The sequence below is a fragment of the Phacochoerus africanus genome, chromosome 6 (genome assembly GCF_016906955.1).
Source record: "Phacochoerus africanus isolate WHEZ1 chromosome 6, ROS_Pafr_v1, whole genome shotgun sequence".
In the NCBI taxonomy this organism is placed as follows: Eukaryota; Metazoa; Chordata; class Mammalia; order Artiodactyla; family Suidae; genus Phacochoerus; species Phacochoerus africanus.
In genome coordinates, this window is record NC_062549.1 from 97,095,808 (window position 1) to 97,115,721 (window position 19,914).

General features: G+C 48.6%; 3 protein-coding genes across 3 annotated transcripts; 2 read left to right on the forward strand and 1 right to left on the reverse strand.

The window, feature by feature from the left end:
* Positions 1–6,240: 6,240 nt before the first annotated feature.
* On the forward strand, positions 6,241–6,545 carry LOC125128914 (late cornified envelope protein 3B-like). The gene has a single exon (XM_047783059.1). The coding sequence runs from the start codon at positions 6,261–6,263 to the stop codon at positions 6,543–6,545; it is 285 nt and encodes a 94-aa protein (XP_047639015.1). The 5' UTR covers positions 6,241–6,260.
* A 4,102-nt stretch (positions 6,546–10,647) lies between these two features.
* LOC125128915 (late cornified envelope protein 3D-like) lies at positions 10,648–11,823 on the reverse strand. Its single transcript, XM_047783060.1, has 2 exons — positions 11,764–11,823; positions 10,648–11,224 (listed from the first exon to the last, which is right to left on the reverse strand). The coding sequence occupies exon 2, from the start codon at positions 11,201–11,203 to the stop codon at positions 10,913–10,915; it is 291 nt and encodes a 96-aa protein (XP_047639016.1). The 5' UTR covers positions 11,204–11,224; positions 11,764–11,823; the 3' UTR covers positions 10,648–10,912.
* Positions 11,824–18,762: 6,939 nt separating this feature from the next.
* LOC125128916 (late cornified envelope protein 3D-like) lies at positions 18,763–19,914 on the forward strand. Its single transcript, XM_047783061.1, has 2 exons — positions 18,763–18,793; positions 19,327–19,914. The coding sequence occupies exon 2, from the start codon at positions 19,348–19,350 to the stop codon at positions 19,636–19,638; it is 291 nt and encodes a 96-aa protein (XP_047639017.1). The 5' UTR covers positions 18,763–18,793; positions 19,327–19,347; the 3' UTR covers positions 19,639–19,914.

Here is a 19,914-nt window from a genome sequence, read left to right on the forward strand (position 1 = left end):
GTAGCAGCGTGGGCTTCAATGCATTCTTTGATAAGGCTATGGATTAACATTTGTAGTTTCAGGGCTCCAGAGAGTAATTCCCTACAGGACTTGTTTTATAATAGGAATTGTGCCTTCCCCACAGGCTTTGTTTAACTATAGGAAGTGTGCCTTCCCCAAATGGGCCTTAATTTCTCACCCACTCCTCAACTGATAGAAAAGGAATGAGAGGGACGGTGACTTAGTCTCAGGGAAGAGAAGGACAAAGAAATCATAAAAATTTGGGGACATTTCCACCCCTAAAACCCCTATTGGACAAGGACTGACAAAGGTGACCGGGCAAGGCCTATGGAAAACAACCTGCATCTTTCTGGACCCCACTTTTGTACCTGTCCCCCATCTGTAAGACATAAAAATCCCTATAGGAAAATAGAGAAGGGGGGCTCTTCTTCCCCCTCCCAGGAGCCCTGGGAGCTATTTGCTATAAAGTCTTTGCTTGCTTGCTGCCTGTGTGTTCACAGAGTTAATTCTTTGGCTGTGCAAACAAGAACCCGGATTTCGGTAACACTGTGGGGCTCAAAGAATCTCCCCTGGCCGCCAGAGCCAGGCCCCCAAGGGGTGTCCAATACATGGGTAGCACTTGTCCTCCTGTTGTGATAGGGCTGTGGCTGCTGCTGCACTCCCTGGTGGGTGGGGTTGACCTCTGCCTGGCATCAAAGCCAGGGAGCTGAAGTTTATTCCCTAAAAGCAGGAAATGGGGGACACAGAAAGGCTTGTGTGCTCAGGAGCCACCCAGGACCTGGCATCAAAGCCCACCCACCACGGATGTGCATGCTGGGGCAGGGGTGTTGCTTGGTGAACTGTGAGGCCTAGCTAAGAAGCAGGTGTTGGTGGAGTAACTGGTGCTAACAGATTGGAGAGAGAATTTCAAAATAATTCTTGCCAGCACTGGCATTAGCAGGGTAGCCTGAGTTCACAAAAATGGCTCCTGACAGTGGCTCTGTGCCAGGGAAGCCTCCCAACTTGTTCCTGCCTCTCCAGCAGACCCTTCAAGATTAGTAAGTGGGTCCCCGTCCCCTGATATGAAATTTCTCATTCCCAAATGTTTTAGAAAAAATACACCTAAGCATTTTGGTTATTTTCTTCTATTTCCAATTGGTTTTAAATGCATACATTTCTAAGTTAATATATTTATAAATTTGTAGGCAAATTCATAAATGACCATGTCTCCATATAACTTACATTGACTCCAAATTGCAGTGATTTCAGAAGATATGCATTATGCATTACAGTTTTTTGGTTTGTTTGTTTTTGCTTTTTAGGACCGCACCCTTGGCTCATGGAGGTTCCCAGGCTAGGGGTCGAATTGGAGCTGTTACTGCTGGCCTACACCACAGCCACAGCAACATCAGAACCAAGCCACATCTGCAACCTACACCACAGTTCACAGCAACGCCGGATCCTTAACTCACTGAGCAAGGCCAGGGATCGAACGTGCAACCTCATGGTTCCTAGTTGGATTCGTTTCTGCTGTGCCACGACAAGAACACCCCTTCCTATTCCTAGTCTCTCCTTTATATAGGCTGGAATGAGGCCATATACAAGGGAGTAAGGGTGACAGGGCGAATCCTGTCACTGCATGGGGAGTCCCACGAGGCTGTATCTGCATCTGTGGTCTTTAGAGGGAGAGGCTCTTTGGTGTCTATTGCTTCCAGCTCTGGAGATCTAGCCACAATCATAAAACAGTATGTGTGCCTTCAAAATCCTGTTAGTGGAGTTCCCACTGAGGAGCTGTGGGTTAATGGTCTGGCTTGTCTCTGTGGCACTGCCAGTTCAATCCTTGGCCAGGTGCAGTGGGTTAATGGTCCCACATTGTTGCAGCTGTGGCCTAGGTTACAGCTGTGACATAGGTCGCAGCTGCAGTTCAGATTTAATCCCTGGCCTGGGAACTTCCATATGCTGTGGGTGCAACTGAAAAGGGAAAAAAAAAAAATAACAATCTCAAAACCTTATTAGAGCTTGACTCAATCAGCAAATTTTTCCATAGGTATGGGTCAGGGCTTAGATACCAAAGGATGTAATCGGGACCCAAAGAACCCAGGGGAAAGCGTCCTTACATTGGAGGCCATGATAGCATTTCCAGCCCCTTCATGCCACCTTCACTGTAAATGGTTTAAGCAAGTTTTGTAGGATACCAAAGGTCGTGGTGATGGGGAAGGACTTGAACTAGGAAGGGACTGATTGATTCAGGAAAAAGTGTTTCCTCTGTGTTTATATGTGCGGTACTTGGTTGGTTGATTTGCTTTGTCTCTGATGTATCTTGGTCAAAATGTGCTTCCAAGATTTACATCTGCAATGCTTGCTCTTTGCCTCTAACTCAGTATTCCAAGACAACTTAGTGGCTGGAAAGACCATTTAAAAGGCTATCTGCACTGCTGCGTTGCATTGCCCTCCTGCACCAGTCAGCATCACCAGATGATGAATTCTTCCAAAGGTTCAATCAGCTAAACCAAGTTCCATTCTTGCTATGTCTCCATAGGACCCCAAAATGTCATCTCCACAGGACCCCAGAGTGTCATCTCCACAGGACCCCAGAATGTCAGGACCACTAAGGATGAGTTGCCACGCTCTGGGAGAAGTGACAGGTTGAAGAGTCACTCTTCTGTCAGCACAGGACATCTGCCTATCTACCAACATTTGACTCTGATGATCAAAAGGATGGGCTCTAAAAGTGGGGATGATGACTCCTCTTCTCCAGAATAAAAAGATGGGAGGCAACTGCTATTAAAACATCAACGTAGGGAACCAAGGACTATGTTTAAGGAAGTGACCCAGAAAGTCATTTGCATTTCATAAGAACAACTTCGCCAAGTGCCTCTGAGGTGTTTTAATCCTTTGGCTCTTGACCAATTCGTGTCATGCTCAGATTCTTGCCTGGCAGACCCAGGATGGCCTAGATATGTACTCAAAATGGCCCGCACATGTCTCTGAAAACCACCGCTGATGAGATAGGAAAGTATCTACTGCTGGAGCCACCTGAGCTCCTGAGTAGGTTGGGCCCCTGCCCCACAAAAGAGCTGAATACCCCTTCTGGGAATTCATTACTCTTGTATGTGATGCATGTTCTGCTGGCAAGTTTCTAAGCTCTCTGAGGACAGCGACTGTGTCTCTCTCCTTCACTGCTGCAGCTTTAGTGCTGAGTATGGTGTCTAGCCTACAGCTGATGCCCAGCAAGTATTTTTTTTTAAATAAAGTTTTATGGGAATATAGCTTTTTTAAAAAAATGAAGTTATATAGGAATAAATGAGTAAGAAAGAATTCCAGAACAGAAAGCAGGTGATGGCTCAGGCCATCCTCAGGCTTGTGAGAGGTAAGACTGGGACAGGGACTGAGCTGGCAGAGAGCCCAAAGTCCCCTGACAGCCCCCTTTTCTCTCAGGCCAACCTCCTGCCATTTTCTCTTGCCCAGCTCCACCCAAAAAGTCAAAGAGGCAGCCAGGCTAGAGCTATATTTTCTTCCACTGTCTTCTAGGCACAGTCCTAGGCACACCCCCTTACCTGGCATTTCATATGTGCCCATTTTCATCCTTTATAATGGACTCTTTGTGTGTGTGTGTGTGTGTTTTAGGGCCATATCTGTGCATATGGAGGTTCCCAGGCTAGGGATCGAATCAGAGCTGTAGCTGCTGGCCTATACCACAGCCACAGCAATGGTATAGGATCCAGCCGCACTGCAACGCTGGATCCTTAACCCACCGAATGAGGCCAGGGATCAAACCTGCATCTTCATGGATGCTACTCAGATTCGTTTCTGCTGAGTCATGACCGGAACTCCCTGACTCTTTTTATTATAGAATCTCCCTGGGAGGGTGGAGGGGTGGCTGTGGGAGTGTGGAAATCTATGGAATTCTTAAAAGTACTCATGTATCAAATTGTTCAAAGTAGAGGGATGGGCAGAGGGGAAGAAGGAACTAACATCCACTATATATTATTCTGTGTCAAAGAACACGTACCTAACCCTCTAGTCTATAGTATACTCTGATCAAAGCAAAGTTTTGTTTAAAATTACAGTGTAGTTTAAAGTCATTGTTATTAAAAACTCAATACCATCTTAATTGTGATTATTTTCTTTGGAAACATAGTGTAACAAAAATTTTTCAAATTCATGACAGTGATTTTTCTTTCCAGGCTATGACTTATTCTATCATATTATTACAGCAGAATTCAATGATGAATTTTCACTAATATTACAATTAAAACCAAATGGGGAGTCCCCTTGTGGCGCAGTGGATTAAGGATCCAGTAGACACTTCGGTCGCTGCTGTCTGTGGTGCAGGATCCCTGGCCCAGGAACTTCCTTCCACATGCTGCTAATAAGCCAAAAAAGAAAAAAGAAACAAAATGTAAAAATAACTAACCATTTACCTGAATTCACCATATATAAAACCTCAAGCACAGTTATTCCATAACAGAAATGCATAGAACCTCATAAATCTCATCATTAACATACTGAACAAAATCTTCATCAATTGTCAAGATAATATATAGAATTAGACACGACCTAACACATGCCACAGGCAGCCACAAACAGGTGCCCTTTGTTTTCCACTCATCATGAGTTCTGTTAGCCCTGCAGACAGAAGTCACATTTTTTGACACCATCCCCCACCTTCATCAAGACCTACCTCAGCTCTACTCGCCTCCCACCAAGCCCCCCAGGCTGCATTCCAGATGCCGTGAAGGTCTCTCAAGAGCTCTGCCTCTCAAACCATGGTCCCAGCCCCATTTGTCTACTCCTTACCCACCCATCTCCAAGATCCAGGATGCTCAGCTTAATCCACACCTGTACAACAGAGGCTGAGTACCTCATCCGAGAGGGGATGGACAGAGCAGGGGGGGCGATTGACACTCCAAGTGGTCTTGGGCCTGATGCCTTTGCACTCACTTGTGCTGCTGCATCACTTTGCACACAGGATCTTTTTAATTGTTCGGTTGTCCTTCTGTCTTTCTGAGAGGCTCTGAGCTAGTCGAGGGCAGTTCTAGGCATCTCCATAGTACCAGTCCCCACAGAGGAGAAATCCTGAGTGCAGGGCATGTGAGCTGAAAGAATAAATAAAAGCGGAGTGGGGGCCAGTGGGCCTGAGCTGCGGGTAATTGGATCATCATGGAGATTTTCCGCTTCCTTTTTGTCCTTCCTCAAAATCTGTGCCTAGAAAAATGCTGAAAGCCTGGTCCTGGGAGGATGAGGTCTGTCACCTTGGGTTGAGCACAAGGACACATACTTGGGCTGTGCATCATGAAGCTCAGCCTCAAAGGGCTTGGGCATTGGTGCCTAAGGCCACGGTGGCCTCAGGAAGAGCCTCCCCTGCTTCGGGAGAGTCAGGTGAGTGTCCAGTGGGGCAGAGGGCCTGAGCGGAAGGGGCTGCACAGGTGTGCCCGCATTTCAGCAAGGAGAGGGCAGTGGGAAGTCAGGATGGAGGTGGCAGAAAAGGGCCCATGGGGAGCAGCAGGGGCGGGGAAGGACAGGGAGGTGGGGAAGAAGAGTCCACAAGTGGCATGAGGGGTTCTGCGGTGCAGCGACCTCAGCAACTACCCTCCTTGTCTTCCCAGACCTGCCCACCTCTCCTCCTCACACTCTCAGTGACGTGCATGCTCCTCCCTTGTGTCCATGGAGATGAGAAGCGCTGGAAAGTCCTGGCGCAATTGTGTGTCATGTGCACTGAGTACCTGAAGGGGACGCCATTCACACAGTGTCTGTGTGACAGGCTCTCCGTTAAGTCACCTAGAAGCCTATCAGCTTGCTTTCCTCATGAGATGAAGCAAAGAGAGCACCTTGGGCCCGTTTAACTCCAAATCAATTTCCTTTTCTCTTCTGATCTTGGCTCCAAGAGCAACTGACCTGCGCCCTGAGGCGGGGGGCGGGGGGGGGGGGGGCGCTACAATTAAATGGTAAACATTGGCCTGAAGTCTCTACATCAACACATTGTTTTTCTTTTTTCTTTTTAAGGCCCTACCCACGGAAAGTTCCCAGGCCTGGAGGTCAAATGGAATCAGAGCTACAGCTGCAGGCCTGCACCGCTGCCACAGGAGCGCGGGATCCCAGCTGCATCTGCAACCTACACCACAACTCAGGGCAAAGCAGGATCCTTATCCCACTGAGCAAGACCGGGGATAGAACCAGCATTTCTCAAGGAGACTGTCAGGTTCTTAACCCACTGAGCCACAACAGGCACCCCCATACTTTGTTTTTATTTTGTGCAGGCTCCCTGACCTCCTGCCCCGATGTCCTGCCAGCAGAACCAGCAGCAGTGCCAGCCCCCTCCCAAGTGCCCCTCGCCCAAGTGTCCCCCAAAGAGCCTGGCACACTGTCGGCCTCCAGCCTCCTCCTCAGGCTGTGCTCCCATCTCCGGGGGCTGCGGGGGCCCCAGCTCTGAGGGCGGCTGCTGCCTGAGCCCCCACAGGCACCCCGGGTCCCATGGATGCCGGCTCCTGGGCTCTGACTCCTGTGACAGAGGCAGTGGTCTGCAGTCTGGGGGTTCCGGCTACAGTGCTGGGGGCTGCTGCTGACATGGGTCATGAGATTAACTTAAAAAAAGATTTGTTCCTAATATGACCGGAAGCAACCCCAGCTGATGCATCTTGTTCCTGTCCCTTTCTCTCCAGCTGAGATATTCCTCAGAGACTTCCAAGCACTCCCCAGGAGGGTTTATCCCTGGTCTCCAGGAGCTCAGTGGTTTCCCTTTCCATGTCCAGGGGGAAAAAAATCATAAAGCTTTTCTTTTTTATTGCACACTTTGTCTGTGTCCATGTCTTGGCCCCAGGCTGCCCTGCACTGGGTGCAGAGCCCTGTGTCAGGAACAGAATCATAGCAGCTCCTCCTCCCCTCAACTCTCAGGAGCCTTTGGGGGTTTGTATATTAGGATGGGGGTGGGTTAGGGAGGGTTATTTGTGGGGATACGTTACTGGAAGGCTTGAGTTTTCAGGTGGAAAAGAGGTGGGATATCATTTGATGCTGGCGTCTTCAGGGTCTGCTCACAGAGTTCTTGTAAGGATGTCACTCTGGGCTCCCCGACCAAATGGCAGGGCTGAGAGGGACAGAGAATCAGAAAGTGGGCAAAGGGGAACGAGACCAAAGAGGATGGAAGAGGAGAATTAAGCTGGCCCCCAAATGAGGACCGAGAGAGAGGGGGGAGGTTGTAGAGCATAAAAGGGGAAGAACTTGAAGTCAGGGTGCAGGGGGAGAAGTGGATGGGGAAGGCTCGCCAAATGAGGGGTTTCGACAGGTGGGCCAAGAGGAGAACGCAGAATGGCCAGCGCGGGGCAACAGGGAGGAACATCGCTCAAGAGAGGAGGACAGGAGGGGCAGCGAGCGCCCCCTGACGGCAGGATCTTGCTCTGCACTTGAGGCCTCTCCCTGATAATTCCTGACTTTTCACCTGGCTCAGTTTCCAGAAAGCTCCATTTTAAGTGGAGGAAGACCTCCTTCCTCCCAAGGCTCTGGTCCTGCGGTCGCTGTCACATGCAGTACGGGGCTGTTCTCCGAGAAGCAAAGAGAAAGGAAAACCCCTGGGTGGCCTGGAGAGGGAGCGAGGAGTGGGGTGGTACAAACGCAAACCACAGTCAGATGGTGCTCAGCTGGAGAAGCTTTAAAGTTCCAGGAGCTCAATGACAGCAGCAGGGGTTGGGAGTAACACAGAGCTCTGGAAAGCCACGGGAGTGAGTTCCATGGGCCAGCTGAGATCCTTGAGTACCGCCTGGGAGCCCAGCCCTGGGCAGGGCAGAGAGGAAAGGAGGATTGGCACCAGACTGGGCCAGCCCTTGGCCCCGTGATTCTTCCAACCCTGATGCACTGTGGTCCTCGTGCCCCAGGACAACCCTGGCTTGCAGAGCTGCGTCAGCAACTAGAGTCTCCAGGATGCCTGATGGTGGTGTCGGTGGGATCTGTGGTCCTCGTGGTGGAGCTCCCCCCAGAGCTGGAACCTCAACAAGATGAGACTGGAGGCAAACAATCTAGAGGATACTTGAAGGTTAGACATTTGGCTGGAAGAGGACACTGCTGATGTTTTTTCCTGGTACGATATCTCAGTTCAGTGATACTGGGGGAAATAAATAAACCTTTGTACAACAATGAAAAATGTATATATATACTTATCCTCTTGCCTCTTCACCAGTTTTTCATAGATCCTGACCCTATGACCCTCAGCGCATAGATAACCCAAAGGCAGCAGGGAAACAGAAAGGGCCTTAAGCATAGATGGCCTGGATCAAGATGATATTGATCAACTCCCAAATCTTCTCACTTCCTCCTTTGATTTATAGTCAAGAAAAAGGTGATTGGACAAGGAGAGTGGTGACAGTGAAGGGCCATCATCTGCGTAGCAATCTCCAAACTCTCCAGGACTTCAACATTCCCTCGGTAGGTGCCCACATATGTTTCTGATAGAGGGAGCCAGGTAGTCCCTCAGTTGCCCAAATGTCTGATTTTGTCCCTCAAGACCTGTGAAAACAGTTGTCTATTTTCATTTATTCAAACACCATGAATTGAGTACACATTTCAGAAATGTGTTGAACATGAAGAATTCAGAAATGTATCAGACATGGTACCCAGCCTTGGGAAGCATACGGTGTAGCAGGCATAGTGTAGACTGACAAATAAGGAAACGATCCTTTACTGGAATGATACCTGTTATACGTATGTGGGAAGTCTCCGCAGAACTTAGGTCATATCCTTTGGACATCAGTTCCTGCTTAACAAGAGTGAGACACCCTGACGTTGTCACTTGTGGGCAGTGGGTGAGGTCTTTGACCTTCACAACGGCTTTTGAGTGTGAGGCAGGAGCCAAGATGTTGCCCTGCAGTAGCCCAGTTAAAGTGAGGAGGAGGAATTCATGGGACCCAAGAGCCAGGAGTCCCTGGGCAGGAGGTTTTTGGGAAGAAGGAGGAAATAATACTGCCATCTAAGGGAATTTGTCTAAATGGGAAGCAAACTAAGCTAATGCGAGGTAGGAGAGTGTGCTGGCTAAGAACATGGGCTTTGGATCCAGACCTTCCCACCGCACCCTCCTTCTCTTTTAAAAAGCTAAAGGTGTCTAAGAAAAAAAAAACAAAACTAAAATTAATAAAGGCAAAACAAACCAGAGATGTTAGAATTAAAAGCAGAGCCAGAGATTAGTAGGCTACACCCGCTGAAGTGACAAGACATGCAAATCTAAGGACATTGTTTATTTGACCGTGCTATTGATCAGAAAGCTACAGGAATGGTTCAGAGATGGGAATGCTCATGTCACCTTGGCCAGAGAGCTTCGGGGAAAGTAATAAGGACATGATTGATAAGAATGTCAATCAGTTTCATTTCACCAGGGTTTCTGTATATATTATTATATAGATTAGCTGTGTGATACTTTTCCATTGTATTTTTATTTTAATTTTGGAGAAGGAGGTGATGATTTATTATGACACAGGAAAAAGACTTTGACATCTTTAATAAGACATTGTTGCAATAATGATTCAGGACAGTCGAGTTACACAAAGGTTGTAGAAGCAGCCATTCTCTTCAAAGCTTGACTGTTTTGTTAACCATGGTCAATGTTTGTGCCTTTGCAAAATTTAAAGCAAGGCTTCAGGAAAGGTGGGTGAGCTGGACAGAAGATGATAATAGTGGTCAGTATGCCCACTGAGATGGTTTTAAAACATGGCTCAACATTTTTTGACTCTTCTCACCGAGGAATGAAGGCTGCGTTCCCTCCACTTGAAAGCAGCAGCAGCAGGCTTGTGACAGCTCTAACCCACTGAACGTGCTAGAGGTGATGCTGTGTGACTTCTGAGGCTGAGCCATTGAAGATCATGCGGATTCCACCTGGTCCTCTTGGGATGCTCTCTCTGGGAGAAGCTAGGTGCCACGTAAGGAGTCTCAGGACCACCCGGAGACCAGCAGGCTAGAGAGGCCAGGTATAGAGCATCCAGCTGACAGCCAGCCTCAACGGCCAGCCATCTGAGTGAACAGCACTGTAACAGGGCCATGTCTCATTCTCGTTGCTGAATAGGAAAGGTAGCATTCAACAGCCAACAAATAACGAAAACGACTTCCAGTCTATCTCAAATCTCTTGAAAGAGATGGACAAGGAGCCCACCTGTAACCCTCTGAGACATTTCTCTTGTCCTCTTTTTTCCTCCCTCTTCTCAAAACCCAGAGCCTCTCATGTGCGGAACGGCCCCTGCATTCTTTCGCAGAAAGCCCTCAGTCCCAGGTTCTCTGGCATTCCCTGACTTTCCAGTTCACCTCTCCCTCTAAAGTCCATCATTTTCCGATTGACTTGCTCTTCCTCCACCAGATCTTTCTTTCTGCCTCCAAGCCCTCCGACCTCTTTGGTCACGTTCTCCTCAATTTCTCATCCTCTACACCAGCCTCAACAGAGCTGGGGGTTCCGATGACAGATGGCCCCTCCCCTCCATGTCACACACGTGGCCTTTTGCAGAGAGCATCCTCAGCAGCCACTCTCCACACCTCCCCTTCTCCCGCCCCCAAAGCTCCCACAACCTCCCACCCTGATTAAAATTGGACATCTTAATGTGCCAACCCCACACCGGGATGACTCTGTGCTGCCAGCCTGAGGGAGGAGCCCACGGGGCAGGCTTGAGTGGAGCAGTCAGTGGACGAGTGACAGGCAGGTGGTATGAGAAGAGGCTTTATTTCTCTATAGGGTCAGACACAGGTGATAACACAGGGAGGCACAGAGGAGGGGAGCCCATGGGCTCCTGGGAAATACAGAGCCTTCCAGGGAGAGTTCACCCCTCTCCTGAGAGCATTTCAGCTTCTCAGCCTGGAGAGGAAGGTTAGGGTATCCGAGGAAGGATGCATCAAACTGAGATTTTTCCTTAGCCCCTTGGGTTCTTGTTTCCTCTGAAATCGCTTGTCTCAGCATCAGGAGCCCAGGTCAGCAGCAGCCCCCAGAGCCTTGGCCACAGCCAGAGCCCCCGGACTGCAGGCCACTGCCTCCGTCGCAGGAGTCGGAGCTCAGGAGCCGGCATCGGTGGGACCGGCGGCGCCTGTGGGGGCTCAGGCAGCAGCCGCCCTCAGAGCTGGGGCCCCCGCAGCCCCCGGAGATGGGAGCACAGCCTGAGGAGGAGGCTGGAGGCCGACAGTGTGCCGGGCTCTTTGGGGGACACTTGGGCGAGGGGCACTTGGGAGGGGGCTGGCACTGCTGCTGGTTCTGCTGGCAGGACATCGGGGCAGGAGGTCAGGGAGCCTGCACAAAACAAAACACTTTGTTAGCTTGGAATACACAGTTCCGTGTCTCCTCCTCCTTCTTTGGCTCCTGGTCTCACATCTAAGACTGCTGGCTTCCTCAGCCAAGGCTGCGGGAGGGAGAGGGAAACAGATGGAGAGTTAGTCTGATCTTCAAGATGCCTCCCACACTGCTCTCCTCTCAGGACCCAATGCTTTCAATAGAACTGGGCATCCAGGGTTTTGTATCTCAAAGGAAGCGCATAAAGGATGTACCCATTTGAGGATAGTATTCTGAAAAATGACTGTCACAGGAAACACATGAACTTCGATAGAGGGAGCATGGAGAACATCGTGAGTTCCCATGGCTTTTGTGGGTCCCAGAATCCTTGCACATCCCAAAGGGATCCCATCCTGGCCCTATTCCCCACTTGTTCCCCTCTCTGCAGCCATACTTCTGGGATTTCATTCCAGAGCCCTCTGTTTTCCTCTTCCCTGCTATGATCTCAGGGTTCCCTTCCAGCATCTCAGCTAGAGTTCCACCCCCTGCTGGACACTCACCGGATGCAGAGGAGGTAGGACAAGGCTGTTCCTGAGGAGGCTGTGGATGAGGAGCCCCGGGTAGGAGCCCTTTTATCCTGTGCTGGGTTTGTGAGGCATGGCCAGAGCATGCGCCTGCTTTTCACCCTGGGGAAGGATGACAGTCTGGAACCCTCCCAGAATTAGAGCTCAAGCCTTTTTCCTGGGCAGGTTCATAACATCCAACAAATGAGGTTCAACCAGGAAGCATGACACACCTGCCCCTGGAGTTTCCTGGGAGCCTGGCACTCTACCTTCCTTCCTTTGCTGTTTCAGCCCACGTGCCTTGGTTCAGATTCTGGCTCACATTCTTTCCTGGGAACAGGTAGAGCTATGGAAGAATCCTGCTCTTGCATTCATGAGTCTACAAGACAGACACACAGTAGACAAATGAAGAAATCATAAAACAAATTCCAAGTGATAAATATACTTAAAGGTGGACCACGTTCCCAGGCTGCCCCAGTGGCCATGACCTTCAGATGTGATCCACTACTGCCTCCTGAGCTCCTTGCAATGAGGAGTGGCTAAGGGCTGGGGACTGGTGCTGGCACCCTGTCTGGGGGAAGGGAGCCCCTCTGATGACCTTGTGGCACCCAGGGAGCAGCGTGGAGTTTCATGCATGGGAGCAGAGCCAATTTAAGTGTTGATGGACCAATAAGTAAATTGACCTGAGCTGAAAAAAATGTTTAGTGCATTCATCTAAAATCAAAACTATTTACACATTCGAATCTATTATATTCAGCCGTAGTCAAAAATATATCAAGACTACAAATTTTGGAGTTCCCGCTGTGGCTCGGCAGTAATGGACCTGACTAGTATCCACGAGGACAAGGGTTCCATCCCGAGCCTCATTCAGTGGGTTAAGGATCCAGCGTTGCTGTGAGCTGTGATAAGGGTTGCAGACATGGCTCGGATCTGGCATTGCTGTAGCTGTGGTGTAGGCCGGCAGTTGTAGCTCTGATTCAGCCTCTAGCCTGGGAACTTCTGTATGCTGCAGGAGAAGCCATAGAGAAGCAAAAACAAAAGAAAGACTACAAACTCTAAAAATCCATATATAATTTAAGCAATGTTTGCTCTTACAATGATATTATATTATGGATTTGCATTTTCTTACAGAGAAAATGTTCATGGCCTATTGTCAACAGATGATAAAGCATTACACACTGTTAATTAAGTGAAATTTTATTTATTTATTTATTTATTTATTTATCTTTTTAGGGCCGCACCCACGGCACATGGAGGTTCCCAGGCTAGGTGTCCAATCAGAGCTGTAGCTGCCAGCCTATGCCACAGCCACAGCAACGCCAGATCTGAGCCACATCTGCAACCTACACCACAGCTCATGGCGATGCCAGACCCTTAAACCACTGAGCGAGGCCAGGGATAGAACATATGTCCTCGTGGCTACTAGTCAGATTTGTTTCTGATGAGCTATGACGGGAACTCCTGAGTCATACTTTAAATGAAGACTTTTTTGCATGGGGTATGTATCTTATTCTTTTATGACCATTTAAACTTCTAGGATTGGCTTCCTGCCTTTAGAGAACTTCATTTGTCTCACTTCATTCTAAAACTCACCCACACGAAAACATAGCGATCTTCTGTGTCATTTAAAGACCCTGCGGGAGTTCAATGAGTTTTATACCCACTCTGGTGAGAGCCCCTCACGTTTCTCACAGAAAAGCTGCTCCTCAGGCCCAGAGACCAATGCTTCTGTCTGATGACAGAAGCAGAGCTATGAGGCCGCGGCCTGGTCACTCCTCCCCGACATGAGGGCAGCCCCGGGAGGGCCAGTGCTGTGAGCGGTCCATCCTCAGGAGCCTGGCGCCCGGCCGTGTGGCGCTCTTGACGGAACGCAGTTTATTTCTGATGCATCTTCCTTAAAAGGCACTCAGAGGAGTTCACTAATTCATCGTCTTTATAAGAAATGAAGCAGGAGTTCCCGTCGTGGCGCAGTGGTTAACGAACCCGACTAGGAACCATGAGGTTGCGGGTTCGGTCCCTGCCCTTGCTCAGTGGGTTAAGGATCCGGCGTTGCCGTGAGCTGTGGTGTAGGTTGCAGACGCGGCTCGGATCCTGCGTTGCTGTGGCTCTGGCGTAGGCCGGTGGCTACAGCTCCGATTTGACCCCTAGCCTGGGAACTTCCATATGCTGCGGGAGCGGCCCAAAGAAATAGCAAAAAGACAAAAAAAAAAAAAAGAAAGAAATGAAGCAAAGGCAAACATCTCCCTTGCCTCAGGGAGGGGACCATGACAGGACAGGACTGTGAGAAGCCACCTTCCATGACAAGCATCTCAGCGTCTTTTAGGGAAAATGGGGCAAAGGGAGCATAGCCTCTTCTAATGTAAGGGTGTTTGCTCCTGGCTTCTCATCCACACACCGATTTTCCTTTGAGATGGTGTCCAGCAGCTATGGGATGCCAAATACTTCCTTGTATGGAACTGCCAAGAACTTTCCGTATGGATTAAGGCTCTAACATGACGTTGGTTTGTGATTTTTCCTAGTATTAGAATTTCAATTCAAATGCCACCCTGAAGCCATAGCACCTACGTATCCTTAACTTCTACAGAGTCCCAGATCCCCTCTATGCATATTAGGAAACTGTGGAAGAAGCCATCCTAGTAACACATCATGTGAAAGTAGAAGGCCAGAGTTTTATAAAAAAAAAGAAGTGTCAGAACAGAGGACAACTTTCCTAGCAGGCTGGAGGAGGCGGGGGGGTGGGGTGGGGAGGATCCTTAAGTCCTCTGAGCAGGGTGGACATTGAGGATGAGAACTAGACCAGCTTGTCCTAGGATAGGACAAGCTGGGTGGACCGTGTGGTGGTGTAGCTGCCGGCCTACGCCAGAGCCACAGCAACATGGGATCCGAGCCGCGTCTGCGACCCACACTACAGCTCACGGCAACGCTGGATCGTTAACCCACTGAGCAAGGGCAGGGATCGAACCCGTAACCTCATGGTTCCTAGTCGGATTCGTTAACCACTACACCACGACGGGAATTCCAGGTTATGCATTTTATTGCTAAATGTAAAAACTAATCCAGATAGGCCAACACGTCTAAGGACGGTCATGAAATAGTTGAGACAGCACTGCATTCCCATTGGACTTAAGGGGAAATAAAAACATATTATCATCTCAATAGATACAGAAAAAATATTTGAAAAAAACCCAATATCAATTCATGATAAAAACTTCCTGAAGACAAGGAATAGCAGGGTACATGCTTGACCTTATAAAGGGCATCTACAAAAACCCTCTGTAATAATATGTGCTTTACAGAGAAAATGAATGCTTTGTTTCTAAGGTCAGGAGAAAGACAAGGGCACAAGTGTGGAAAAGAATGTAGGGCCCCCAAATGGACCCAGGACACAGAATTAATTTATTTTAAACAAAGGTACAAAGGCAACCGAATGCAGGAAGAACAGTGATTTCAACAAATGTTGCTGGAACACTTGAACATCTCTATGTAGAGAATGAATTATACCCCATGTTAAATACAAAAATGAACTCAACACGGATGTTTGACCAAAATGTAAAACATTAAACTGTCACAGACTTCTGGTGTAATACATTTACCATTTTCCCCAGAAGCCCCATTCTTAGCATTTAGCCAGAAGAGATACAATTTATGTTCAGAGAAAAACCTGTAATTCAGTGTTTACAGTGGCTTTATTCGTAAGTGCTCTGAACTGGAAACAACCTAAGTATCCTTCAACTGGTGGATGGATAAACAAAAATCTGAATCATCTATGCAATGGAATGCTACTTAGCAATAAAAAAAAATCATGGACTGCTAACATATGAAACAACAGGAATGAATTTCAAATGCATTATCGTATATGAAAGAAGTCAGGCTTTCAACGTTATATGATTCCAATTACACGACATTCTGGAAAAGATAAAATTTTAAGGACAGAACAAATAGATCAGTGGTTGCCAAAGGGCTGTAGGGAGGAGGGGTTGATAGCATGGGGTCGTGAGGGAGTATACGGGGTGTTGGAATTCTTCGGATTTTGATCGTAGTGGAAGTTGCACAACAGTATGTGTTAGTCAAAGCTCATGGAGCTGTGTACCCCGATGGGTTATTTTCTTCCTGTATGTAAAATATACCTCAAGAAATCTGACTTAATGATAGAAAATAATTTAACATAGTACTTTTTAGTAATACATACAAATGTGACAAAAAACGTATTAAAAGGGACAAAAAGAATGACAATTACAAGACTCAGGATTGCGGTTACATCAGCTGGGACAGGCAGGGACATAGGATGCCAGGGAAGTATAGTCCCATATAACTGACTATAAAGTTATTGTTTCACTTGGTTGGTAGATTTTTGTGTTATAAATGATCAGGTAGATTAATTAATTAATTAAGAGGGGCATGCCTGGACCAATGACGCGCATATATCACAAAAGAAAGATTATTATTAGGCTAAATCTGTGTGCAGGACACCTGATAATATTAAAACTAAAGGATGTAAACTCCAGGGATGAATCTTTTCCCAGCCTTTTGGGCTTACTCATCTCATCTTGCCCATTTCACAACATCAGTCATACATTGCCAAGGAGAAGGGCTGATCCTTGTCTGTTTATCTGTTTGCTTATTTACTACCAATATGCCTGACTCAGAAGGCTCCTCTTTGGAGCTGGACCTCAGACAAAGCACTTCCTGTTCCAGAGCCAACATACATGTTACGAGGTCATAAGATCTTCATTTTAGGCCAGTCAGGTGAGATTCTTCTCCACGTGGTACCCCAGATGCCTCATGATGTCAGGGCTGCTAAGACATCCTCAGAGCCAGCGCTGTTGGAGTTGCTGTGTGCCCTGGGCTGTAGGTTCAAGCATCTTCCTCTGTCATCTCAGGCTCACTGTGGACTCACTTCTGAGAAGGAAAGGGCGGGTTGTGAAGTAGGGGAGTTTTGGGAGGGAGGCATGCAATTAAGGAGCTCCATTGCAAGGCAAAGAATGGGCACATCAGGAGACTCAGACTAAGACATGGACGTGGGGGCAGGACTGGGGAGGAACCAGCTACCAGTCAGCTTGTGATTCATGCGGACCCAGAAGCACTTCTGCTGGAGGGTTCAGAAATGCTCGGAGCCACACTGACTGGGGGACATGTGTTACACCTAAGTTGCCCCAAGCAACTCAGAATCACACATCGTGGGGTTAAATGTGGCCTCTGTACTTATATTTGGAAAAGCTCATTGCATGGAAAAATAATGAGTTCCTTTTGGCAGCTGGGCTTGAACCCTGAGACCAAGTCATCCTGGACCACCTATATTTTGCCTTAGGGCTCAGTCATCACAAATGTAAATATTTGTTTAGTGTTCATCCTAACTGGGATACCTGAGTGAAAATACACCCAGAGGGGAACTGGGATCTTGTTTTGAAGCAGAGAAGCCATGGAAACCTGCCCCAGTTTCCCCTGCCCACCATCGGCACCTGTTCTCTGTGTCCAGGACCATTCATATTCTCGTGTATATCTTGAAGGAATTTTTAGAATCACTGATTCAAAATGAATAAGTTGTTGGAGTTCCCACTGTGGCTTAGTGGTAACAAACCTGACTAACACCTATGAGGTTTGCAGGTTCAATCCCTGGCCTCACTCGGTGGGTTAAGAATCCGGCGTTGTTGTGAGCTGAGATGTAGGTCATAGATGCAGTTCGTATCTCACATTGCTATGGCGATGGCATAGGCTGGCAGCTGCAGCTCCGATTTGACCCCTAGCCTGGGAACTTCCATATTCTGTGGGTGTGACCCTGAAAATAAAAGAAATTATTAATCTGTAGATTGAAAAGAAACAGGAAACTGTAGCTTTTACTATTACTTTTGTGTCTAAAAACAGGTAGCTACTCAAGTTTTTAGCGAATTGGAAGGTAATGTATTACATTTGCTATAATAAAGTGTTATTTAATTTTATTCCATGAAATTTAAATATGTGAATGATAATTTTATTTTGGGCTAAGTGTATGTAATATACTTTATCATATTTGAGATAAAATTTGATGAAGTCGAGATCTGTAATATCACAGGTAATTCCAATGGGAAAATAGCACTCAGTTTACATAAAGCTTCTAAGTCTAGGCTATCAAACGGGGCTCACTTACCACCTCCATCATCGTCAGCCTCAAAATGATCAGCCATTTTTGCAAATGGTTCATTATCATCATTTATACAATTTTCCCTTAACTCTTCCAATACACGAGCCATTTCCTCCCATCAACACAGCCAGGCAGATCCTGCTGCCCCTTCTTAATATCAGTGGTGAATCTTGGCACGTCTAGGGTTGTAGGTCCCTTCTCACTCTGACTCCTCTACTGCTGCTCATGCTGCCACATGGGACAATGAGGTCCTCTTAGGAACCTTTCTGTCGTAGGAAGTGACTCCAACCTCCATCCCTTGCCTCACACATCACACTCCCTCAGGACAATGACCTTGTGTAGGTATCACCCCAGAGAACATGAAAGTCTCTGCTACTCTTCGGGACTTGCAGAGCAATGGGGGACTGGCCTCCGGAAGCTAAACTCTTAGGCTTGAGGTCTTTGTAAACACTTCTGTACAAGCACTTATCTCATCAGAGCCACATGTTTACTGGTCTAAGTGATGGTTCATTTAGCCTGTGAGGTAATTAGGGGGAAACGTGTCTTACATCTCTCTATGTGAGTCTTGTTGAATGAAGTAAAACAGACAGAACTTGTGTGAAAGGAATGGAAGTGAATGAATGACTAAAGGCAGGGCAGCAGGTCCTGAGCAGGTCTGAGTAGGAGGTAATTCAGCAGTCCCAGCGACATCCTGGTTCCATCTTACTAGAATTTTAAGCTCAAGCCTGGGAAGACACTGGAGGCAGGTCACTAGGGAGTGTGTGGCATTGTCACCCTCTCCCTGGTTGTGAAAGCAGCAGCATGCTCGGGCCATGCATCACAAACCAGCACAGGATAAAAGGGCTCCTGCCCCGGGAGCCTCATCCACAGCCTCCTCAGGAACAGCCTCCTCCTGCCTCCTCTGCCTCGGTGAGTGTCTGGAAGGGGACAGAGCCTCAGCGGGAGTGTTAGGGAGACAAGCTCAGAGGTAGTGGGGAAGATGGAAGCAGAGGTGTCTGTGGAGGCAGCCAGAAGAGGCCCCTGGCGAGCAGCTGGGGACAGGCCAGGGGACAGGGAGCAAGGAACCCGTGCAGGGTGCCCTGGGTCTGTGGCACACCGGAGCCCTGCCTCTCAGCATCCCCTCCACTCTTCATCCTGAGACACACACGCCCAGAGACCTTCTCTGGGAGACATCACCAAGCGGGGCGTATCTGCTTCCAGGTCTCTATGCAGACAGACTTGGGGCCCAGTTAGACGATGCCAGCGTTGTTTGGGAAGGAGGGTGAAGTGAGGGAACTGTCTTGCCAGGTCAGCTGAACTTAGATCCCTTTCCATGTTCCTCTGGAACCTCACAGCTCGGGCAGCAGCAGGTTTGGGGAGCCGAGGCCCTGGTCAACCTGTTGAGAGCGGGGGAGACACTGGGCTGGAGCTTCTGCACTGACCTTTTCCTTTAATCCTTCCAGGCTCCCTGACCTCCTGCCCCGATGTCCTGCCAGCAGAACCAGCAGCAGTGCCAGCCCCCTCCCAAGTGCCCCTCGCCCAAGTGTCCCCCAAAGAGCCCGGCACACTGTCGGCCTCCAGCCTCCTCCTCAGGCTGTGCTCCCATCTCCGGGGGCTGCGGGGGCCCCAGCTCTGAGGGCGGCTGCTGCCTGAGCCCCCACAGGCGCCGCCGGTCCCACCGATGCCGGCTCCTGAGCTCCGACTCCTGCGACGGAGGCAGTGGCCTGCAGTCCGGGGGCTCTGGCTGTGGCCAAGGCTCTGGGGGCTGCTGCTGACCTGGGCTCCTGATCCTGAGATAAGCGATTTCAGAGGAAACAAGAATCCAAAGGCTGAAGAATAAGCCCCAGCCTGAGGCATCCTTCTTAAACACTGCGTTCTCTCTTGCTCAGGCTGAGCTGGGAGATGCTTCCACGGAGCGTTCCCAGCTCTCTCTAAATGGTCTTCCAGTTTGACGTCCAGAACCTCACAGTTCCCCACCACCCTGCACCTGCCAATGATCAGCAGAGCCTGTGCTTGAACCTGTGTAAAAATAAAGCTTCGATTCTTCTTTA